At 41.8% G+C, this 26,100-nt stretch overlaps 1 protein-coding gene across 1 annotated transcript; it reads right to left on the reverse strand.

Annotated features, from left to right (window-relative positions):
* Nucleotides 1-2,987: 2,987 nt before the first annotated feature.
* Nucleotides 2,988-5,082, reverse strand: ier5l (immediate early response 5-like). Its single transcript, XM_079551709.1, has one exon. It carries the CDS (start codon nucleotides 4,943-4,945, stop codon nucleotides 4,145-4,147), a length of 801 nt encoding a protein of 266 aa, XP_079407835.1. The 5' UTR covers nucleotides 4,946-5,082; the 3' UTR covers nucleotides 2,988-4,144.
* Nucleotides 5,083-26,100: the final 21,018 nt, after the last annotated feature.

Below are 26,100 nucleotides of genomic sequence, written 5' to 3' on the forward strand. Positions count from 1 at the left end.
TGTGAGGCATGGAGGTGCTGTGAAGACGTGTGAGGACCTGTTTGGTCTCGTGACTTGGAGGCAGTTGCTCAAATAGGAGGCAGCTGCTGCGGGCTCAAAGCAACTTTGATAACAAGTTTAACAAACACATGGAGTTTTTGTTCTAACTTTCAAAAAGACAATTTATTTTGCATTAAACTTGCAATACCAAGGAATTATGTTTTATATGTATTATGGTTTGCCGTCCACAATATGACGATATATTTCTATTACAAATTAAAGTTGACTAGTTAATCAACCAAATATATCTTTACAAGCTTATTATAACACAAACTCTTCTAAACAGTTCATTAAAAAATATGAGAAAGACACAGTCAGTAACAGACCTCATTTGTTTTTACTTTTTTATGCAAATGAGCGAATGATTCTGTCGCATATCTGAAAATAATGCGGTGACCTAGTTCCTCCTTGTAGATGACTGGGTCTTCACTGTGTTAACGGAGGCGTCACAGCATGTGGGGAGTGGCTTGTTGCTAAAACTCAGAAATGAACACGCTTAGATGTACTCCTAAAGGTACAGACTGTATTTAGACTTTTTTTTCTCTTTCGTTTAGCTTTAAACCACAGCAAAGTGTAAAAATACCTTTTGTCATGTTGAATTGATCATTGAGAAGCGTTTCTTGTACTCCTCTCCAGCTCACACATAGCACACTTTACTGTATAGGTCTAAAATGTATTAGTTTTGGGAGGTTCCTGGCACTGACCCCACATGGAGATGACTCATGGTTATTCATTAACAAAGACTACAGTCAGGCTGTAACACTACAGTGTTCATGTGACACAGCCGTGGGCTTTGGGACACTGTTGGGAAGGTTCAGGATCCCGGCTTTTGCCCCTGATTATATTTGAATTCAGCGCTCATGCTTCACAGCCAGAAGGTCCAGGGTTCGACCCCCAGCCCGTGGGGTGTCTGCATCTTCTCCTCGTGTCTGTGTACGTTTCCTCTGGGTACTCAGGTTCCCTCACCACTAAAAACATGTACAATAGGCCAGGATGAATGCGAGTGTGAGTCAGTGAAAACGGAGGCCATAGCTACAATCTGGTGTGACGTGTTTACATGCATGAGTCCTATGTATGTTCATTATCATGCACTATCCCTACCAAATAAACAAAACAACAAAACAGTTCAGAATAAGATGTACATCTGTGTAAAGCCCCCACTGTTTGTTTTTAAATAAAATGTAAAGTTTGTTAGAGTACACTTTTACATTTGAGGGGAAATATATTGTGTGAATAGACAGGGTTGGCTAACTTTGTTTTACTTCAACCAGTGGGCCTTTGTCCTGAACCCACGGCGTTCGGAGTCTACTTTAGACCTGAGCCGCCCCCCCCTTGTAGACCTTTTGGACAACCTGGCTGACCTGTGTGCTCTCTGCTGCCACAGTGTGTCTACCCCCTCCCCAAACCATGCAGCACCTATTCCCTGTGGCCTCCTGCTCCCCCCTCACAGACTTCATGCTGTCACATGTGCATGCCCCCCTCCTCTTGCTGCTGCAACCCCCCACACATCAAGCTGCTCCTGACAAAGCACGCCTCCATCCCCCACCCCACGTCTGACCCCCCCGGCCCCTCCAGCGCTATCCCAACACAACCACCTGGCATTGTCCTTTATATGGAATCAGGTGGGCCCAAAAGGAACAAACGTATTGGGGACGCAGACTCATTATCAAACATTTTCCTTCTAGAGGAATGGGTCAGCACAACTTATAAAAAAATATATTCAATTTTGTACAGTAATTAATTTAGTATTTTAGCAATAATAAGTTGTCTATATTGTAATGTGGTGTTTGAATTGTTGTATTTGATCACAACATCAGTTTTGTAGCATTTTGCATGTCTGTAAATTTCTAATTATGTGTGTCTGCATTTGAACATTTACTGAGAGAATTTCTTCCTCAGTCGTTTTTGGACAGTTTGAGATGTGTGTTCTTTTATTGGGTGTCAGTCTTTCCCAGTCCAGATGGAGGAGCTGTGTTTTATCCAACCTATTGTTCACACCTTGTACTTGTGCCTCAGAGGCTGTGCTGTCTCTGTCCTGATGGAGTCACTGTTTCAAAGCAAATATAGATTTTATTATGACGATGGAACCTGTGAATAATCTACAATACATTAGACTTATCCAGCGCTTTTTCAGATGCTCAAAGACGTTTTACAATCTCATGCATTATTCAGTCCCTCTATACTCAGTGATGGTAAGGTACTTGTAGCTACAGCCGCCCTGGGGTAGGCTGATGGAAGCGAGGCTGCCAATCTGCACCATCGGCTACCAACAACCACTCACATACTACATTCTGCCAGGCTTCCTGATGTTCCCGGCGGTCTCCCATCCAGAAACCACCAGTATGTGCTATACCGGCACTGCACTCTTTTGTCCTCCTGCTCTCTCCTGCAGAAGTAGTGAGTAGCGCAGAGCGTGTGCTGGTGTGAGCGGATGAGGCACGGAGAGAGAGAAGGGTCAGCCTGAAGTGGCTCGGCTCTGCTCCACACACACACATCTTCATTCATTGATTTTAAAGAACACCACCAAGTGGCACGGAGCAGAGATAACAGCACTGAAGTTTGGGGGAGGAGATGTGAGCATGCGGAGGTGGTGCAAAATCAAAACACAGCTCCTCATTCACTGGGAAGGCTCAATGACAAACAGCCTCAGTTCATTTGCACCGAGAGCAGAATCATCATTGTAAACTGCAGTTATGTATAAGATACTATGACAATGAAATGTTTAAGCAGTTATCTTTGACATGCACAATGCCCCGTTTACAAAATACTGAACATGAATTGACTAATGATGATCCTTTGACAATATATTTACTAAGTAATTGTATTTCAATATTACAGCACTGTGTGTTTATCCTATAAGGTTCAGTTAAATCAATGAAAATACAAATGAACAAATGCAGTGAGTGAGGTGATGGTTTTCATTTTTTATTAAGATTAAAAATCCTTAACAAATGTTTTTCTGCAACAGTTTTACCCGGTGATATACATTTTATTAAGCACAAAAATACAGGAATAACAAGAATAAATGTAGAGAATGGCTGAATCCTCTCTTTATTTTGGTACACATAGTGCTCATAAAGCTAATGCATGATTCTGTTGAGATTATGGCTAAATGTTGAGATTGCCTTTTTTAAAACAAAAGGACTATTTCCAAACAAAGTCACACTCAAAAAACCAAGACAGGTTGGACTTAGGAATTACTGTCGAGTGTTTGTTGAGAGAGTGAACACTGGGGGGAGGTATAGTGACAACCACATGAACAGAACTGATTCAATGAGACCATTGATCCCACCAAGATTAGAAGGGACCAGTTTCACAGAACAACAGTTTTGAATGTGCAATACTCCAAAAGACTTGGAGCAAACAAGACATTCAGTCACTTTCATTGTACTTTCAATTCAGGACAATAGCTAGCTGTAGTGTGCATTAGTATAAGGCAACTTTTCATCCTCCCCATCTCCTTTAAGGGTTCAGCCAACATGTAAACAGGAGATCTCCACATATCACACAAATACAATTGTCATTTTTAAATAGTAATATTTTCTGCAAAAATAAAGTCATTTTCATTTAAAGTTAAAGGCTCAGTTGTAACGCTCCACGTCTTCCAGTGAGAGGCAATCGAGAGTGAACAAGTGACCTGAACACAAAATGCAGAGAGTCACTCATCATCATGGTGCTACCAGTGAAAAGTCAAGTTTCTACTGACAAACTAAACCTGTGTCTATGCTCCTCAATCTTCTGGACAAGTGCTTCTTGAGTGACCACACTCATGGCAAACTTGTGTGTAGTCGGCACAGTATGTGGTTACATGCAATACTGTAACCAAAGCACTGAGCTAAAATCTAGATATGTAGGCTAATACATTTAGAGGATTGTGTGCCTTTTGAAAGTTCTCAAAAGGTTTCAGATAACATCCTCTTATAGTGGCACAAATAGAGACAAGTAACAAACCACACACAAGGATATTTATAAGTAGTTGCTTTTTAAATGCGCTGTTAATTGGAATCTTAAGGTTAATGTTAATCTTAAGGCTATGGACATTTGCTTTGCACGTGGATACTGTGGAGTGTTACAACTGAACCACGTCCCCACCGCAGTAAAGTGTTCAAAATGCTACTATCGCCCGAGTCCATGCGCCCAGTCCGGCCAGCGCTTGCTTGCCACAGATCTGCTCCAACTCCGCCTGTCTGCTGAGCAGCCCTGAAAACCCCGAGCCAAAGATGGATATCAAATTGGAGATGTTGGAAGTGTCTGTATAGTCCGGGCAGGAGTATACACAGTCTTCTCGCTTCACCCTCTTTCGGGACGTAGTAAAGTCCTGCACTTCTTCTAAATCACACGAACTGTATCCGAAGTCCATCTTCCTCTTTTTCGCTGGAGACTGTGCGCTTTGCGCGCACTGAAGCGCGTCGCAGTAACAGTCCTGGTGGATGTAACCGTTGTCCACTGTGGTCACTACATGTGTGTCCAAGTCTAGGACTGTTGTTTTGTTACAGTGCGTGCTGATGTTCACGGGGTCACACGGAGGCGCAAGGGCAGTCTCCATGCAGCAGCTCCGGTAGTACGCGGGCTCTGGGTCCCTGATGCTGCCTCCCTGAATGTCCTCTCGACAGCATGCAGCACGCGCCAGCTCCTCGTCCTCTGTGTCCTCCGCGTCCAGCTCGAGCGGGTTCAGCTCTTGTATCTCGTTGCAAACTGTCATTACCTCCTCGTACTGTTGCATCCTGTAGATCTCCGCGTACTTCTCCTTGATGTAGACCTGCCTAGCGTTTCTTAGGACATAGGACACCAGCAGGTTCTTGTGTAGCTTGATTCCACCTCTCTGGGTTCGGGAGTTGTGGATCTTCATAAGAGAAATTGAGATTAAGCTCTGCGCGTCAACTGCGCACTCCATAGTGTTAATCATGATAGTGACCCGGTCTGGACTATCGCACTGGGAGACACGTTTTGTGTGAGAAGACAAGTTTCAGTCAGGTCTGTGGAGAGACATTGGATAACACGATCTGCTTTCCTTTCAATGCAAGCGATCATTTGTAGACGTCTTCCCACCGTATACTTTTATACTGGAGCGCAAAGCCCCGCCTTATTTAGCGCCATCCAATCATCTGACGCCTCTCTCTTGAGTGACAAACAGGCAGCCAGGAAATATGTCATGGCCGACCAATGAGCGTCAGGCGGTTCTTCTAGTCTCTACTATTCAAATTCCACCCAGGCAGTGGAACAGGAATGTCCTCATTACTCCTGCCCCAAACAGCCGCTTACAAAACTGCGCCTCTTGGGTTGGGACCTCCCTATTTCTACTGTAGCCTATTGCTAAAAGACTATCTACGTTATTAAGCACAGCAATAACAAACAGCATCACTTTCTAATTGAGCGGATTTTATTATTTAGGTTTTGCAACATCAGCCTTGTTCAAATAGGCTGAGCCTTTATAGTTTAGACAAACTTAAAGTTTAGACAAACTTCGGTTGAGAAAACAAATGTCCAACGTCACTTGGTTACAGGAGAGCATCCAAAAACACACATGCTATTGCACAGGGCTATTGTGTGAAAGTAACATTTTAGTGCAGCTGTTGACCTCGAGGTGCTCTGCATAGGCTAATCAAAATGGGCATAAAACTGGCTGTAGTATTAAATCGTCCAGGGCCCACATGATTATGAAGAGATGGCCACTAGATGGTAGCACACAGAAAAGCTTCCTGTATTAAAAAGAGCTGCATTGACAGGCCTGGTAGCCTCGGGCTTTAGAAACAGTAGAACTGTATGCACCTGTTAGATTAACTTCAGTCTCTAGCCTAATCCAGTTCACTCAACAGAGGCTCCTGAGGAGGCAGCGCTGAAAATGTAAAAGAGGCCCACAAGCTATGTGGCTAAGGAGTTTAATTCATTCATTCATTCATTTTTGGAAAGTATTACGCATGCAAAGAATTTGGACCAGCCTATGCTTAAACCACAACCTTTGGGGTTGTTTATGATTAAACCCTATTTATTATTGAGTTTTATTGTATTGTTTATGTATTATATAATTATATTACGGTTATGGTGTTTATTTATTTATTTTTTGCATTATACAGCTGTGCAACAAAGTGCATTTTTGCATTTGTTCTGCATTTGACCCATTGCCGCTGGTACGACCCGTAAGAAGCGCTGAGCAGCTGCAGGCAGATGGAGAGCCAGGCAAATGGCCTGAGCCACCAGGCTGGAGGATTCACCTATACATGTTATGGGATGATGAGGGTAACTAGAGCACCCGGAGGAAACCCTTCAAGACACAAGAAGAACATGGCCATCTCCCTGCTGGGTTCAGGGATTGAACCTTGAACCTTCTGCCTTTGTGGTAAGATCGCTCACTGTAAAACTACCATTTTATTTAAACGTGCCATGAATAAATGCCTTGAAACGCATCTGAATGAATTAAACGCTGTTCGGGTGCACTTCAGAATATTCCCTTGGATAAGAAAGCAGTTTCCATTGGCTTCTATGAGTGTGTCCTGTAGGCTATAGGTCCCTTTAATGGCCAAGTGAATGCAATAACCCGCATTTAACCTGTAGAGGCCAGTGCAGCTCCAGTTTTGTGTCATGTGTGATTTGTGCTTTTCCAAACTCCTGCTCTTGCATCCTGCGCGTAGTTTTGCATTGCGTCCATCACTGGAAGTGCTAAGAACACACAGCTCCATCAGCTCTTACTAAGCACTTTGCTAAGTTTTCTTATTACAGTTAGAGCTGAACTTATAAAGGTCAACAATATTTAGATTAATCGTTGTCCACCTATTGGCCTTGTAATTCTGTTGTTTGTTGTATTTTATTGACGGATCTAAATATACCTATCTATAAGCTTTTGCAAAAACACAACTAATCCAATGTGTTTGTTACAGAGTGGCCAGTTGGAAAAAAAGGTTACTGACAAGTCCTGTTTAGAGGCGTGGAAACTTCTGTCTGTTTGTAGCAAGCTGTCACTCAACACACATACCATTTAGACACCAGGTTGTCTCTTTATAACTGTTTTCTGCTGCAAAAGCAAAAAGGGTTACGTATGTGCAGATAAGGTTTCATTCAGATGACACTTTGTTGTCATTCATGGAGGTTCGTTGTGTGGTAATAGTCCGCACAGTGATTCAGATAGAGGCAAGGGGTGGGGGTATGGTGTTTGCTGATGAAGGGCCAGAGGTCACAAACAAAAACTTTAAAAGATATTGTTAAGTTGGCTGTCACCCATATCCTGTAAAACCATAGCATGCGTGCTTTAGAGTCATTCTAGTCTTGTCCTCCTCATGTACCTTTAAACACTGAATGGAATACATAGAGTCCAGTGTCATTGCAAAGCTGTGCGCACAAGGAGAGTGTGCTTGCCTCCTTCCGTTATTCTGTGGTCCCTTTCTATTTTCAGTCTTTGCTCTGTGTATCAGCTCCCAGTTCACAGCCGTCCTCCCGCCCGCGCTCATCTGCTCTGGTTATGTTCTCTCTTCGTCTTTGCAGCCTCACTGCACAACTGTGTCTAGCTCTGAACTTGTATTTAATACCACTACCTGCTTGTCCCCACTTATTAGCTCTCCCCTAATTCAATCGTCTGTGCATCTTCAAAGGTGACACGAGCAGCACAGGAGGTGTCTGCAAACGTTATACTTTCATTTTTTTTTTTACATTATGATAAAGAGACAAAGATTGTGTTTTTGTTAGTGTTATATTAAAAACTTCACTTACTGATCAGTAACATTACAGAAATGTTTGGTCTCAGACTTTCAAAGCGGAAGACAAGGAAATCATTTGAACTAATAGCAGCTCGATTGGCACAGCCAGACTCCTCGCTGGGACTGCGAGTCTATGAAGTCAGAATTTTTCACATCCATTAAATCAGTGGTTCCCAAACTTTTTCGTCTCACGTACCCTGTGAGTCCGTCATTTCCAGTACCTCCTGCCTCCAGGGTGCTGCTGATTTACCATGGAGGATCAACAAATTCAGATTTATAGTATCACTTTTACTACAAAACATACAAAACATTATTTAACAAAACATGCATATACATACATAGCAAAACATACTGCATTATAACATTATGTTTTAAGCTATAAAAATACAGTTCCCTTTGATTATAAATGATATATGATGCAGTTTCACTTTCAATATTTAATCTGAAACAATTCATTATGAAAGAGAGGAGGATGCCCAAAGCGATCATCAAATCATGATGAGACATGACGACTTCTATTTGCTTTAAAACATAAAACATAATTCAATGGCACTACACACAAGTTAATTTGCTGATTTATAAGAGTGAAACAGGATGAATGCAATATCAGCTGGAGAAAGTGCAGAATCAGCAGGTGCAGTTTTAATGATGGCCACATCCATGGCTGTAATCTTCACTCTCAGGAAAAAAACTTCTTCCTACCCCAACAGAAACTCTGTCACACATTAATCTGCATGATTCTGCATGCTCTGCCACTCGTCTGCCCCAACAGACCAAATACAGGAGCCATGAAATAAAGTCATGTTAACGAGTAGAGCCAGGTTAGCTTTTAGACTTAACACATTCATTGCACCTATATAGTTACAGAGACACAAAAACATGCATGAGTAAAACCAGGGCTGTGCAATCATTCAAACTTTAACTGAATTGTGATTAAATCAGTTAATCTCAAGGATCAGCATCTTGTGTTATCTAAACTGTTATCTAAAGTTTATTTATCATTCAGTAAAAGACATATTTATTGTTACCTAACCCTTTCTCTTTTTAAGTGCTTATGCACCTTTTTTATGCAGAAAAAATCTTTATGTGTGTGCATAATTTACCTTTTTGTGACGCAATGGCAGTATGGGCGACAGTGGTGCAGATGGTAGAGCCGGTCGTCTCATGATCGGAAGGTCAGGGGTTTGAATTCCGCCTCCCAATGATGAATGAATGAAGTTTATTAAAGGGACAATGTACAGAGACAATAAGCTCATAGAGACAGAGATGTACTGCACCAGATTATCGCTAAATAACTTGTTTCTATCCGTAGTCCCTGGTTACAGAGAAAATAAATACACTGATGCACACTGTTGTTGTGTCCTTTGGCAAGACACTTCACCCACCTTGCCAGTGTCTGCGTACATTGTTGTATGAATGGGTGAGTGGATCCTTGCTGTTCAGCACTTTGAGTGTAACCTGGCTAACGCCAGACTGCTGTGTGCGCTCGAATCATTTCGAACTGCACAGCAGCCTGGGGACCATGGCCGAAATGTTCGCATGGATTTGGGAACCAATCACAGAACGAGGAGGAACGGCAAGATGATGACGAGCTATTCAATATACGGAAGCTTGTAGTTTATTTAAGGATAAAAAAGAAAAAGTTTATTTACGGATCCAACATGACAGCAGCAGATGCGATGGTATTTTTCGATCAAGCTTTAGACCTTGTTCTAAATAGTTTAGCTCAAAAGTTTACGGCGGGTACGTCATACGTCATTGGATACATGATACGATTGGCTGTGGCGACGTGCAGACACATGATAGACATTCGTAGCGCCCAATAAACGGCTATGAACGATCTGAAACCACACCTCTCCTACGAGAAAATGAATTGGTGGTCCCCAGACTACTTTGAGTGCCTAATGTAGTTGGAAAAACACTATATAAGTTGAGACCATTTACCATATGGGTCAGCAGTGAAAACCTCCCTTTACAAAACAATTGATCCTGGAGCATCGCAGAGGCTTCATGTTAATCATATGAATGAATATATTTAGATTTCACATGAAAGTTTTCATGATGCAACTTTAAAAAACAAACTATTATTTATACCTATCCAAAATGGATAATTCTATTTTCTGCTATTGTACAGCCCCTGAGTAATTTAAGACTCACATTCTGCCTGTAGTAAGCCTAGTCATATATCTGCTAATGTGTATTATATAAAATGTTAAGCGGAGCCTTTGCTGTAGTAGGATTTGAATGGCCGCGATAGGGAGCTGATATAGGCCTATCCTGCAGTGCCCCCTATAGGTGTACCAACTCTGCTGCGGCAACATGCCCCACTCTTTCATGCTGGATAGCGTTCATTATATCACCAAAGGAAAGATGGGCATTTGTAGCTCTCAGATCTAAACAACCCAAGCAACTGCACGATGGTTGAAGTTATGTCTTTGTGTCTTTCTCTATAGGCGACTCCTCTCCGCATCTCCTCAAATTCCTCCTTTCATTATCCTTCTAACTCCTTCTTCCTCCCTATGTTTCTTTATGTCCGTAATGTAAAAATGTAGCGAGTCTTTGCCTGCTGCCAGTGGAAAGAAACTCAGTTTTCTCTTTGCTTTTTTCTGTTGGGTCCTTGCGCGGTGCCCCTCCCTCGCGGTGCTTCTCTGCTTTTGCTGGCGCTGCTTTCATTCCGACCTCCTCCCCCTCCTGCTCAGCCCGTCTTCCCTCTGGAGAATAGGGGTCATTGCACAAATGATTACTCAGACCCCAGTCGCCATGGCAATGGTGCCGTGTACAGGCGACAGACTCGAAGCACAGCAAAGACGCCGATTAGTGAGCTGGCGCTGGAGAGCGCAGCTGCTTTGTGTGCTACTCGTTTGGTTCGCCTCCAATTTTCATTTTTTCTCCTCTATCCGTGTGCGCGTATCCAGCTAACAGGGCTGAGGGGGGCGAGGGAGGGGGCTCAGCAGAATAAAGAGCCTGCAAACATTCTGCTCACAGCCATTCCAGCTTTGTCTCTGCTCTCGCCTGCCTTCTGCATCTAATGACCACTTTTGGTTTATTTCAGCTGTCGTACTTGAAGGCGGGTCCTTCAGGAGACTGTCGCCCATAGGCCTATTGGCTACTTTTAGTCTACATCAATCGCATCTGTATAGTGTGGTGACGACGAGCTAGAAATAGCATTGTTTAAGTTCAAAAATAGCCTGCAATAGAGCGCAACCTTCCAATTGGGCTTCTTCAGCTGGTGCTCACATATGCATGTTTAGACTTCACTATAAATACTAATATTGTTTTGTTTTTGCTTTAGTGATGCAAACAAGTTGATGCTTTTCTTCTGGTTTAGACTTGTTTCATTTAGTCCCCATGGTTTAGCCTTGATTTGATCTTTAGGCCTGGTGGTCAAATATTTTACCAAATAAATAAATAACAACAACAACATTCTAAACAGCCTCAAGCTGAAGCGGTGGGCAGCTACAAATTCTATAATGGTAACTATAGTAACCATACAAATGCTGGTGTTTTGGTCTTACGTTATGTTTAATAGCCTATCTCTGTAATCCAGGGGCCATCCACATTAACATGAAAAAAGGTCAATGTCGTCTCTGTCTGCACAAATGACTAAGGTTAATATTATTATTATTGGGCTATTTTTTTCCATAAAAGTGTCAAAAAGTGATATCAAAACATTGGTGTGATAGGGATTTTCAGCCAAAAGATGGATATGAAAGGATTGGAGACCTAATAGATGTATATATCTGTTAGGAAAGTTTATTTGTAGAGCACAATTCACACACAAGGCAATTCAAAGTGCTTCACAGTTGCACAAAATTACAAGAAAGCAGATCAAATCAATAGAACATCAACAAAAAATGAATCAAATATGTAAAAGGCAATACTTTCAGTGTCATATTCACAGGTAAAAATAACAGTTTTCAGCCCGGATTTGAGTTGAGGCCTGTCTCACATCCTCATGAAGACTGTTCCAGACTTCAACCTGGATAGACTCAAACAGACAAAAGCAGCGATTAGGAAGATTTATTGACATGTATATTAGTTTTGGCGATCAGACCCCGGCGGTAGACATCGATGTATGAAAGTCAGTATGGATGAACAGCTTTGAGTTAGGGAGGTCTTCCCCGGAGCCTGGACACTGGTGGTGGTATGGAAGACCCGTGAAGCTGCAGCAGGTAGAAGCCGTGGATGGAAGAGGCGGAGATGGGGTGGAGGCGGGTCGCAGCGCAGCTGGGAAGTGAACGAACCGTGATTGCTGGGGCTTAAAAGCGGGACCGAGGGCGATGATTGGCTGCTATGGAGGTGCAGCTCTTACACTGATGGCTGAGGTGGAGGTGTGGCCCTCTCATTGGCTGGAAGTATGAAATTAGTCTCCCAGGTTGAATTAATGCCTAGGCTTCATTTTAGCTGCATGAAACTGAACCGCAGCCTCACCATGTTTAGTCCTGACCCTGGGGACCATCAGGAGACCCTCTCTGAAGTTCTCAGGGCCCGAGGTGGTTCATACAGCTCTAACATGTCAGAGATGAACTTGACCATGAAAACCATGGAAAGACTTGTACACAAGCAGAGTTTATACGAGATATGCTCAACATGTTTGTGAGAGGTAGCGACAGTCCTTTAATGTTTTCAAATATTATGTTACATTTTATCTGTGGGAAAAAAGACATTCTTCCTCCATTAATGACAACATTCTATAACTGTGTGGTGGAAATTACAGTGTCATATCTGATTCTGCAGTTCATTGGCTTCAGATCAAGCCCAAAATGATCTGTCTCTAAAGCAGACTACTGTGTGTGATAATAATCAACATGGTAAAAATCAGAAGTGAAGAATTCACATATAAATCTCATAATCTCTCAGCTGTTACTGATCTGTCTTAGGCTTTCCAACACACAGCAATAGAATGTGTATACGTATATATATATGTATATATATATATATGAACTGTTAAATGTAGAGAACACCGTATCATTTTTCATGCAATTTTTACTCTTAGTTCAAGTGGCACTCACGATCATCTGCAATTTTAGACCACATTTTACTTATTTTATTTACGCTTCAGTACTTTAGTCATGGTTTAGATGCAATTTAGGATGAAATCTGGTTTAGTCCTGGTGATTTTAGGAAAGTCAACTCTTTTATGAGGTGGTACTCGGTGTAAAATCTTTGAGAACCACTGAAATATGCTATTATTAAGGACTCTGGTCACTTTCAATCCAAACCCCAGTGTTTGTTGCTGCAGCATCGTCAGACTGTAGGGGGTAGTGTTGTGTACCATGTCCATGCAGCCCAGTGAGTTCACTGATGAGGGGAGAGTGGAGTTGGTCCCACACCAGCATCTGTCCTGCCCGCCCATCTCATATTGAGGCCTTCAGAAGGAGAACATTGCTATAGCCTAGATGTGTGTCCTTAAAGGAATAGGCCACCGTTTTTACATACTGAGATATGTTCTTACCTTAGCTTTGACGAGTTCTTTAGGACCTGTCTGGTCTTCACCCGTGCCTTCAATCACGTAAACACAGCGCAGACGGCGTTAGCATTTAGCCTCTCCCTCTCTCCACTATAGCTCCAAAACAGGTCAAGATAGAAGCTACCAAGCTCTTCCACGTTTTCCCTATTTAAATATGGTTATGTGAAGTGTTATACTACAAAGTATAATTACACAAAATTAAACAATGTGGATTTTCTAAGCGGATAAAAGGGGGGACTATAATGTAAGGCGTAATAATACCAGGAGTAATTTGGCATCCGCACAGTAAAGTGAAGATTACTGCGCGGATTTCGAACTACTCCTGGTATTATTATGCCTTACAATATAGTCCCCCCTTTTATCCGCTTAGAAAATCCACATTGTTTAATTTTGTGTATTATACTTTGCACTGTAACACTTCACGTAACCATATTTAAATAGGGAAAACGTGGAAGAGCTTGGTAGCTTCTATCTTGACTTGTTTTGGAGCTATAGTGGAGAGAGGGAGAGGCTAAATGCTAACGCCGTCTGCGCTGTGTTTACATGATTGAAGGCACGGGGGAAGATCAGACAGGTCCTAAAGAACTCGTCAAAGCTAAGGTAAGAACATATCTCAGTATGTAAAAACGGTGGCCTATTCCTTTAATGTTGGGCATTTTTAGTCTTTACCACCGCATTCAAATAAACCGACTGTTAGAGAAACAACAATGGCGTCCGAGAGGATAGATGAAGAATAGGCAGCAGTCTGGATGTTTGATGCAGGAGAATTTTATTTACCATCGGTGTGGGACCCGGAGACATGAACTCAAGACATTGTGCTAGTCCTACCATTTAAGTCTGTCTATGCTTCCACAGAAGAGGGATAAATACTCTCTGTCGAGCGTCATACTGATATGCAAGCAAATCATTTAGTGGCTGAGGGCAGGCACCACAGTCAAGGCTAAGACAGAGATAGCACGACTTTACAGCGAGACCCAGTTTGATAAAAAAGCGATTTAATTTCATCCTCTAACACCAACCTTTAGAAATAACAGTGGTGACACGACAAATGAAATATGACATTTGCCTATTGATTACTATTTTAAATGTTATTTATTCGATATACATTCATTTTGAGGAATTGGGATTTGAACCAGATATGCAGTGGTTATAGCGCTTGTGCTTCACAGCAAGAAGGTCCTGGGTTCGGTCCCGGGCCGGGTGAGGCCTTCCTGTGAGGAGGTTGCATGTTCTCCTTGTGCCTATGTCAGTTTCCTCTGTGTACGCACAGTAGTATTCCAGCCAGAGTCGGATAGTACGCAGTTAAATTTGTACTTGAGTGACTTTTTGAAGTAACTGTACTTCTTGGAGTACTTTTATCATACAGTACTTCTACTTCAGTAATAGAACTAGAAAGAAAAAGTAAACACATGTGTTTGTGCTCAACTCAAGTTGAGCTGCATTTTGACTCTATTGTGTTTGTTTCTCTTGTTGTTGTTTTTACTCTACTTTTTATATTGTTTATATTGTGTATAATGAATGACCTGTATGTGAAGCACTTTGGGCACCCAGTGTTGTTGTAAATGTGCTATACAAATAAAGTTGACACTGACATTGACATAACATTATAATGAAGTATCTGTACTATTACTTGAGTTTAAACAAAATTACTTGTTTCACTGTGAGTAAATCTTTAAGTGGTAAAAGCTTCAAGCTGACACATAAAATGGATGTAGTTTGAGTTTCACATACTTTATTTTTCAGAAAAAATATTTTCATATATTTTTATGGCATGTTTTGTGTGTGTGGAAATATATTCAGGTCATTTCATTTTATAAACATTTTTTGTCACAACTGAACAGAAATCAGACTTTTACAGTATTCAAGTACTTTTTACTCTTGAGTTATTCGTATCTCTTCTTTTTACTTCCACTCAAGGAAAAGTATCTTAAAGTACCTTAATGGATACTAATATGGCAGAGAACAAATGTTCCTATGGGACAGTAAAGTAACCTTGTCTTACATAAGACATACAGACCTACACTAACAAAGTAAGTTCCCATTGCTGAAATTGAGCTAGAACAAATTGTGGAATCTCTGAAACTTTTTCCTAATGTGGTCTGTGTGTGGCTCTGTCAGCTTTGTCTCTCAATAAGCTTTTTTTTTGTATGTCCTCTTTCCTCTATTTTCACTTGCTTCTCTTTTCCTGGAGAGGGAGAGCAAGAGGGAGGCTGGAGCCAGCAGTCTGGAACAGTCCTGACAGAATGTGAATTATAGAAGCACCCCAGCGGTGTGTGCTGTGCGTGTGTGGCAGAGAGATGCGGAGAAGCAGTGACGAGCGAGGGAAATGCGACTTTGAGAAACACTTCAGCCACATAGATACACATCACAGTCCTTCATTTAAGCAACACAAAATTAATCAAGACATTACACCTCAAACACTACAGTCCCAGGCACGTAATTTATAATGCAGTTATCTTTAATGTCAAATCTACCTCATGTAAAACACCTACAGACATTAGAAAACTGCATCACCCAAGCCCTGGGTGCAAAATGTCCAGCTGTCCAACTGATTGAATAGCTTCATCTACCAAGCCGTCCGGAAGCTGAACTCTCCCCTTACCCACCTCTGCTGCCCCCTACTGCATGTGTGGGTGTATAATTAATGAACATCAAGTGTGACCGTTGGAGCTCTAAGACATAAAGAGATAAAGGTTGGTTTGAATGATCATCCGAAATGTAGATGCTTTGGAGATTATGTCAGAGATGCCAAATATGTTTTGCCTTCGTCTGCAAACGGCGTTTATGGTTTCTGTGCTTCACATTGTTTTACTGGATAATTTTGTACGTCTTTGCCGTGTCTTTTGGGGGATCAGTGGATTTTTTACTGCAAAGAGTCCACAATGGTCCTGAAGAAAGCAGCTTTTAAAAAGCAAACAGCTAGCTTATCAGCTAAACATTTGAGACCCATGCATTTCTTATTCTGAGACACTGAAGAGGCACAAAGAGCCCCCACACCTGCAGAACATTGGAGGAGTCACAGGAGGAGCTATAGGAAACAAAAAAAAGGGACAAACGAGGAGATGGTGAAAGATTGTTGTGGAGCAGAGGGAGCTGTGCAGGAGGAAGTGGGGTTGACCAGTGCAAGACACCACGCTCTGAAACAGGGACAAACCCACGAGGTGCTGCACCGTTTCAGAGGATCAGAGGAGACTGAAAACAGCCAGTCAGGTTTCCTCCGGATGCTACGATTTCCCCGACCTGCAAAAAATGCTGGTCAGGTTGACCCACAGTAATGGCGCGGCTCAGTTGCAGCGGCTCAGGACTAACCCCTGAACACTATTTCGATGAACGCTTGTACAATGACAAATAAAGCACTTACTTACTTATCCTCAAGACCAGGGGTTTCCAATAGGCAGCCTGTGGGCCAGATCCGGCCGGCCAAATAATTTAATCCGGCGCGTGGTTCATTTTCCATGACAGGATAATTTTTCCAGCATTTTCTGCGCCACTTTCACATGGCTTCCATGGAGCATTCGCACAGCTTTGTGTAGCATTGTCTGAGGCACCATGACCAAACCAGAACAGGCTCAAATGAAAACATAGCTCTGTCAAATGGTGTTCATGTGCAAACAAATAAATCAGGAATCTTATTGTTGGACAGACTGACAGATAATACAAAACAGAAGCACAAGTTTGGAGTTTGCTTGGATTATCACATGCAGAAGCAGCTTATTGCGGTCCATGGCAGTTGGACATCACTCTTTCCAGCCTTTACTGTATTGTTTCAAAAAGCCTAATCAGCGACTTCAAGGGACAGCAGTTGTGGATGTATTTGCAAAGAAAGTAATGAAACTGATGGCACGTGTTGGGGAACTGTACCGGCTCGCACACGTATTCTGGTCTGCACACAATAGGCAGTGCATGCGCTTCCACAGAGCCACTCATTTGACCTCTGTGCTTCTCTCATATCTCTTCCTGAGTCTAATTTACTATCTGGACCATAACTTAGTGACAAATTATTTTGTTAATTTTTCGCCCCGTTACCTGTTTAACTCCTGTTGTGATATTGGGCTGTACAAAACAATGAAGATACAAGCACAGAGATGCTTTGCGATGGTAGAGGTTAACGGGTAAAATAGTGGCTGAAGCTGAATAAATGACGATGCATAGGCGGCTACATAAGAACTTTTAGCATGCTTAATGGCAAGTTTATCCATAAAGCGCCAAATCTGGACAGGAGCACAGCGACTCCACAGACAGTTGCGTGGTCAGTTCTCTGTCTGCACAGCTGTGAGGAGCAGAGAAGAGAGCCGAGCCAGAGGCTCATGTTGTTTGAGAAGCAGTTGGTCCAGACCTTATTAAATCCTCACATGTTATTGTCTGGTTTAGTTGTGTATTAGACCTTTGGCCTGATATTTGCTCGTATAAACCAGTAGTGAATGGGTTGGTACTGCCGGGTAGGGCTACAATAACGTAAATGTTAAATGTCACATTTATTTTGCGCTTTTCTACCTTCACTCAAAGCACTTTACATCAAGGAACCACTCACGCATTCATCGTTCAAACACCAGTGTCAGACACAGGAGGCAAGGTGGGTGAAGTGTCTTGCCGAAGGACACAACAAAAGCATGCACCTGCGGTATTTGAACCGGCGAGGCTCCGGTCTGCAAAGTACTTATGTACTTTGAATTTGTTTTACATAGTAGTTGTACCACAGGAGTCTGACCAGCCCCCAGGCCAAATCTTTGCAAAAAATCTTTCCCTATGTAGGAAAATATTTGGAAACCACTGCTCTAGACCAAACTTCACTATTCAAGAAGATCAAGGAAACGCTGGGATTGATACGGAGTCTCTATACGGAGAGTCTACTTTTATTCACTTGGGCAACAAAGAGTCAATTGCGAATACCTGACAAGGCTTTCAAAAGGGCAGACGAACAACTACTGCCCTCAATATAATGTCAGACACTATCGGTTTCAATGAACCTAAGCCATTGTGACCAAACCTTGCCTGTTGCCCTTGACCATGTAATACTCCTGAGGGACATCCTTTCTAAAGCATGAGCCCACCTCCACCTCCAATGTGAGAAGAAGAAGAATAGCTACGCTTGATTGTCACAATCATGAAACTGGGATCAAGAAAGTAAGAGAACACAAATGACCCTTTGCTTGATGCTTAATGACCAGGGTTGAAAACCTACAGGTCGGAGTTCACACTCACCTGGCAAAACAATGAGTCTTTAATGAGGTGAAGCCAAGGTTTAGGGAAACAGCAAGCTAGAAGAAGAGACCATAGATATGCAAAACATAATTGACTTGGGGAATCTGCAAATGACATTTTTTATTAGAAATGTTCGTACTTTTATTCACTTTCCAAGTATTTAATTATCATGACTACCTTTGAATAGAAGAGTTAACTTGTGATACTATATAAAGAGCATATTGGTTTTCTATCTTGTGCCACTGTGTAACTGCACACTGTTGTTTTGTTCTGGATATTTGTTATTACACACTCAGCAGCAGAGGCAGCCCCCTGCATACATGCACATAATCGTCAAACGCCTCTGACTGAAGCAGGGCCCCCCATCCCAGAGCTATCTTCTCACACACCACTTTGAGACGGAAAAAGGGAGGGATAATGTTTGTGTCTGTGTGCTAGAGGGGTAACATTCCTGAAAAGGTAGACAAAAAGAAATAGAGCAGGACAGACATCATTGTAATGACTGTATGCAACTTGATACTCTTGCATATTCCCCCAGAGGGCTTTTTCCATTACCCCACAACGCTGAAGTCGTTTAGCTGATCTAGCCCGGCTTTCTCTCCGTCTTCCTTTCCCCCCCACCTCTCCCTCTTTCCCCCTCTCTCCCTCCCTCTTTCCCCCTCTCTCCCTCCCTCTTTCCCTCTCTTTCCCTCCCTCTTTCCCTCTCTCTTCATTTTTTTTTATACCCAGACACATTGTGCAAATGTAACCTTCTGTAAGCCCCAGCCCTCTCCCCACCCCATCCCCAGGAAGTTGGCCAGCCACTTTGCTGCCAAGAAATATGAAAAACTGGCAGGCTGCCCGTTTCATCTGCAAACACACAGCGGAAAAAAAGAGCAGGCAGGGTGGAAACAGCAGGAGATGGAGGGAGGAGGGGTAGTGGAGGTGACACAGAGGAGAGGGCTGCTGCTTTGCTTTGCCACAAGGAAGAAAAAAGGAATCAAAAGCACAGCAGAGAGAGCTCAGTGCCGATAACGATGGATTTTTACTTGCATGGAAAGGAGCCACATTACCCGCTCATGATAAATTATATGTGGACATTTTCATAGCTCCAGCAAACCTCAAAGGGACAAAGACGGCAAATGGACGTTTGTGGTGACACACCTAGATATTAGGCCCAGTAACTAAACTCAGTTCTGCTGCAGGGAGTTGGACATAGTTTGATTACATTTGTGTACATGGAGTCATTTTTTCAGCAGGTTTATCAGTAGGTTATTTGTATGTATATATCTGAGGTGGGTTTTTCCATTGTTTAACATGTTATACAGTGATGGGAAAAGGTGTGTCTGATCTTTTATCAAAATCACAAGAATGAGTAAAGAGTGTCTGCTTGAACTACACAACAACTATTTTTATTGGCAATGACATGTAAACATTCACATTCACGGCGTGGAATAAGTAAATGAACCCTTGGATTCAATAGCTGGTTGACCCTCCTTTGGCAGCAATGACTTCAACCATTGAGGTCTTGCCACAGTATATCAATCAGGTTTAGATCAGGACTTTGACTGGGCCATTCCAAAACATGTATTTTATTCTTCTGACACCGTTCTGAAGTTGCTTTGCTTTCGTGCTTTTGGTCATTGTCTTGTTGCAGCTCCATCCTCTTTTGAGCTTCAACTGTTGGACAGATGGCCTCAAGCTTTTCTGCAAAATATCTTGATAAACTTGTTAGTTCACTTCTCTATTGATGAGCACGTTGTCCAGGCCCTGAGGCAACAAAACAGCCCCACACCATGATGCTCCTGCACCAGACTTCACAGTGAGGATGGGGTTTTGATGTTGGTGTGCTGTTCCATTTTTGTTCCACACATGACGTTGTGTGTTCCGCCCAAACATTTCAACTTTGGTTTCATCAGTCCACAGAATATTTTGCCAGTAGTTTTGTGGAGCATCCAAGTTCTCTTTTGCAAACTTCAAACATGCAGCAATGTTTTTACACACAGCAATGGCTTCCTTCCATGTTTTATGTATTGTATGTTGGCCTGTGTTAGCCTGGCCTTAGCCATCCGTAAACTCTGGTCAATTATCATTTTCCTACATGTCTGGGCTCAGTGGCCGCGTTACATCGGTTGACTTTCAACCTACCATTCAGTGACCGGGGGAGGCGGGGCTTGTAGGTGACGTCAAGCATTTGCACCGATTTGCGGGTTGTAGTTTGGCAATGGCGGCGGATACGAAAGTAATGGAAGCTCTTCAATCCGTCCTGGCTCGCCTCCCAAATATCCAGAAATTAAAATTGAAGCCATGGAATGTGCAAGGAATGTCCCCAAGAGTTATGATGGCTGCTTCACTCACTCGGGCGCATTACATACATCACGACTAAATCAGATCCAATCGTTTCAAAGGAGTTCACCCCTCCTACCTAATGACGGAGCTCAATTGAGAAGTTCAAGACCCTTATACGAAACGAAGTAAGTACGAGGGCCTGGTAAAACCAGGCTAGGCCTGTGCCAGTGATTTCTGTAAGTCTTTAGCTGACACTCTAGGGTTATTTTGTTTTGTTTACCTCATTATGTATTCTACGCTTGGAGTCATCTTTACAGAGCGGCCACTCCTTCAACAGTGAAGCAACAGTGCCAAACTTTCTATTGGCAATTTGCTTATAAATAATGTTTATGAACATCAAGACTTTTGGAGATGGTTTTCTAACCATTCCCAGCTTTATACAAATCAATAATTCTCAATTGTAGGTCCTCAGAGAGCTCTTTTGAGTGAGGCACGGTGCACATCAGACAATGCTTATCATTATGACACTTCTTAACTAGTGTGTTTTTCAGCTTTAAGCCCGACCTCAGTGATTGGACTTCAGGTCACACCTGACTCTAAATGTCTGCATAAATTTGTCTAAATAGCTCTTGGAGGATCATTAGCCAGGTGTACTCACTTATTCATTAAAAATATGACAACATGTAATTGTTTGGGTGGTATTAGTTTAAGCAGACACTGTTTACTCATTCTTGTGATTTAAAGAAAGATCAGACCACATTTTATGAGCAATTTAGGCAGAAATGTTAGAAATTCCAAAGGGTTCACATACATTTTCCTTCCACTGTATGTATTTTCATATTTTGGCAAAAAAAATTGCCAATATGCATTTATTTTAAAAACATATATGGTAGCGCAGCGGTTGGGGTTTGTGCTTCACAGCAAGAAGGTCCTGGGTTAAATTCCCACCTGGATGGGTTCCTTCTGTGTGGAGTTTGTATGTTCTCCTTGTGTCTGCGTAGGTTTCCTCCGGGTACTCCGGTTTCCCCTACCACAAAAACATGTACAATAGGTGATTCTGACCATCAGCTGGCTCCACATCTGGAGATGGGTCCCCGGGCACGACACTGCAGTCGCCCACTGCTCCTTTCGGGTTGCCAGAGCGGCATCGAAGGATGGATCAAATGCAGAGGACAAATTTCCGTACGGGGACATTAAGGCAAACCTTAACCTTAACCGGAAATTGGACGGTTTTCAGCACATGTAGCCATTTCTCAATCATATTTGAAGATTTTCAACAACTTCATTTGCTCAAATAATATTACTTATTACCTGATCCCATGACCAGACAAAGCTCTAGGCCCCCCCTGCAATCCTAAGCGCCCCCTATGGAGAGGCCCGTCCCCCAGTCTGGACATTTCTGGTCCCAACTAGGGTGAAAAGTTTTGTAAAATAAATCAAACAAAAGGATAAATAATCAAGTGAAGATGGTTGGACAGTATGGCCAAAAGCAGGCAAGCCAACAAGCAGAAGCAGAAGGACAACAAGAAGGCCCTCACTTCGCCAAACGCGGTAGCTAAGCAGGTGTAGCACACCCACCAATGGTGAGGCATTCATGACAGTATGTTTTCAGCTGACCACAAACAATGTTATTGATACATTAGACAGCACATTATCCAAATAATTATATTTAATTGTATAAGAATAAAGTCTAATCCCAGAGGTGTTTTATCATTGCTTGTTTTAATCATATTATCATATCATATCATCATATCATATTTTATGATAATAATTTCGTTTTTAGAGTGCTGATTTTTGTAACGATAGAAGAAGAAAAAAAATCAATTACCATGAATTCATATATTTGGCTTTAACTGGAATTCACACTTTTATTAGACTTTCTAGTATGTCAACTCCTGTTAAACTCCACATCTCTGTGATTGGACTGCAACGGCCTGGACAGACACAAAGACTTACAACTTACACGTACAACTTGTGAGCCATTAGTTCAAAAGTTGCAATGCAGTTTGGGTCTTTTATCTACTTTTAAGGTCATACTCACAAAAATATGACCCTTTTTTTTTTTACCTTTTCATATTAAAGATGTATAGTGTTATTCATCATTATTACTAGTTTGTATTTTATGTTGCACCTTTGTACAAAAAAGAAATATCCCACTCATACTTTGTTATCCTTCTTTGCTTTCACTGCCATTGGCAAGAAAACTTATTCCGTTTCCTCAAAAATGCCCATTTCCAGACATTTTGCTCACTACTGTCCATGCAGCACAAAAGAATACTGCATATTTGTAATAAAACTATAATAATTTGCACTTGGCTTTGACTCTGCACGGGACAGTACCATGCTATGACTATAATGGTTTCTACAGTTTACAATGATAATCCGACTTATTTTTCTCAAGCAAATACATTTTTGTAAACTTATCTCGTTCATGCATTGCTATGTGGATCCTCCTCAAAGTTGTTCTTCTGGGTTGCTCTGCTTCAAGTAATGCTGTGATGCTTTTCCCGTCTGTTGCCTAGCAACAGAGGAGAAAAATAGATGAGGTGATGAGTGAAGGTGAGCCCTGGGGAAGTGAGGAAAGAGAGGGAGCGAGGCACAGCTTATTTTCTCCTCATCAAGCTCAAGTTCATTGTACCAGGCAGTTCACATTGTAAAAGTTTTACTTTTTTTAAAATCAAATACTACAAATCATTTCCCATTAGAGGTGCAAGTCCACAAGCACATGTCAGATGTGGGTTGAACCGAGTACTGCTGCTAAGTAGAGCATCATACCACATGTTTAACATTAATGATGGCAAGTTAGTTTAGTTTGTAGGCATCCACTATTGTTGGATGTTTGGATTTGTCCTACACATGTCTGTAAATGCGCTCTATCGCAGCAGAGTTATGACTCCAATGCTTGGTTGATCGTTCTATCAAAGGTGGCATGCCCTCCTTCCCCATCCCCTCCTTCTGCTGTTTTCACTAAATAAAACCGCTAAAATTGCGCTACCCACTAGATTTGTAACCAGGAAAATAAACCCTGCAAAGTCTATGACTGGAGCAGAATAGGTTGTGTTGCATATCTTTCCTTTAAATACTGCTCATCATTCTGTGAGCTCATCCAACAGAAATGCAACTTAGAACCTTTTAGAAATAAAGCTAAAAGTAGTGGAAGATCTGAGGCACAAATATTCAAGATTCCCAAGAGTGACAAAGAAGAAGATGTAAAGACAGAAAGAAGGACTATATAAAAGAGCAGAAATCACCAGGACGGAGTGTGTCCCAAAGCGGGAGTGAAGAGAGGAGGTTGGGCCAAGGATCAATATCTAATTTCAGTGCAGAGCTCATTGTGGACGGTTTTCCAATATGGGTTAGAACAGAGTTTGAATAGCGCTGCATCTCAGTCGGCGTCTTGACCATCTGTGTTTCTGTCCCAAGTTCTCTAGACCTTTTGGTGTGTGCAAGTCATGGAGACCGTCACAAGTGAGCTGCTTAGGTCAAAGTCCTCATCAAACATCCTTATGAGCCTTTGTTTTCTAAACTATTGTGGGCTCGTTTAACTAGCCTAATTACTTTGAAATAAGGCTCAAAACATTTTCCACATACAACTGTACACTGCACGCTTTGTGAATGGGCAGTGGAGCTGCTTTTCATATATAGTGGTAGTGGTATTTAAATATTAGCCAAGTAAAAACAAAAAACAGGACAAAGCATGAGAAGCAGTGTCAGATCGCCTATGTATAGGTGATTTCTTAAACATTTACAGATCATGATCAACAAGATCAACAGATCTGTTCTGACCATGAACACAGTGAACATGTTGTTGCCATGGCTACTCAACATTTTTGCTCGTATCTTTGGTGTGGATTTACACATATGCAAACATTTATACGCGAGGTGTCTCAAAGACCCACTCTGTTAACCACAACCCATAAAGGGGTCGGCCTAAAAACGGGTTACCAAGGTAGTTTCTGGTTTCTTCCTCCTCAAGTTCAACATTTGTGTCTACCTTCCATCGACAAGCATTGAAATAAACAAAATTAACAAACCGTTTGCGCCTGTATGCGCACAGTATGCGCACCTTTTTAATACTCGTATTGTTCACATGTTTGGGCCTGGATGCAGTCAGCGTCTGCAGCTCTTCAGTGCAGAGGGACAGGCTGTTCTTCTGCGTTAGAGCGCCTCTCACTGGTCACTAAATGCACTACGCCCATCGTGCTCTGTTCGAGAGCGAGATTCAAGAAATGTGTGAACAGATCAAAGACCTCTTTGCAGACACGTGGGGTTTGCAGAGTGAGTGACTTCAAACCCAATGTGTTGCTTATTATTGTTATTATTATTATTATTATTATTAGGCTATAAATCAACCCATATTATGAAAGGACAATAGGTGCAGAAAACACCTTTCTCTCATTTCAACGGGACAATGCACATTAATGAACATCTGCAATGAAAAGGCAAAAACAGACAGCGCTAATAAACATGCAGGATTATCGCCACAAACCTACTTTACATCCGTAGTCCCTATGCTGATGACAGAAGAACAGAACATAATGTGTCAAAGTAATGTAAGCACAAGAAATGTAAAAATAAAAAACTCACTTAGGCCTAAAGGTCAGAAGACTGGTGGCCACACTTGGCAGTTTCAGAGGAGGAAAGAGAGAGATCTTTTACTTTTTACTTTAGTTGAAATCGCCTATTGTACTTAACCACAGTGCCATCTAGTGGCACTAATGTGCACTGCAGCCTCCAATTTCACTGTGGCCCACTTGCTGATGTGTTTTCACTCCATATAGTTAATTAGTTTAGAATTCGTTAAAAACATGTTATATTTTGTCCCTAAAATATGACAGATATTGTCATCTCACCCAAATGTAGATCCCATCTCTCCTCGTTTCCTTTCCCCAGGTGGGAGCTTCGACACAAACATGTGCTTGTAACTTTAGAGAGGTATAGCCTTCCTCTAGGATGGAACAGTATTATATGTTGTCTTTTCATACATGAAAAAGAAAACACACTTTTACTTTTTTTTTATCCTTAAACTACCAACGGTCTGACCCAAAGTTACTAGTGCATGTTCCACGAAAATGAATTATAATTAATTTTTAATTCTGGTCTGGCAGGTGTGGCCAGATGTTTATGAAATACGACCCGAAGGTTTTGTGTCCAAGTTAAAAATGTGTTTATGTAGTGGCTATTTTAGTAAAACACAAGCGTAGTGGGAGCTTCGGCACAAAATATGTTCTCTAGAAAGCTGTAACTCAATGAAGAAACAATATTTTTCAATTTTTTTTTATATATGTATATTTTGAATGTCTCTTCTCTCTTAATTCATATAAAAGTAGTATAACTTTCTAACCCAATTGACAAATCTGTCAAAAAGTTACTTTATTGCATGTTCTAAAACACTATGTTGTGGGAGCTTCCACAAAAAAATGTGGGATATAA

This window comes from Gobius niger (genome assembly GCF_951799975.1).
Source record: "Gobius niger genome assembly, chromosome: 2".
Taxonomy (NCBI): Eukaryota; Metazoa; Chordata; class Actinopteri; order Gobiiformes; family Gobiidae; genus Gobius; species Gobius niger.

Coding starts and splice junctions, on each gene's coding strand:
- ier5l (XM_079551709.1), bottom strand. CDS start 4,945: ATGATTAACACTATGGAGTGCGCAGTTGACGCGCAGAGCTTAATCTCA.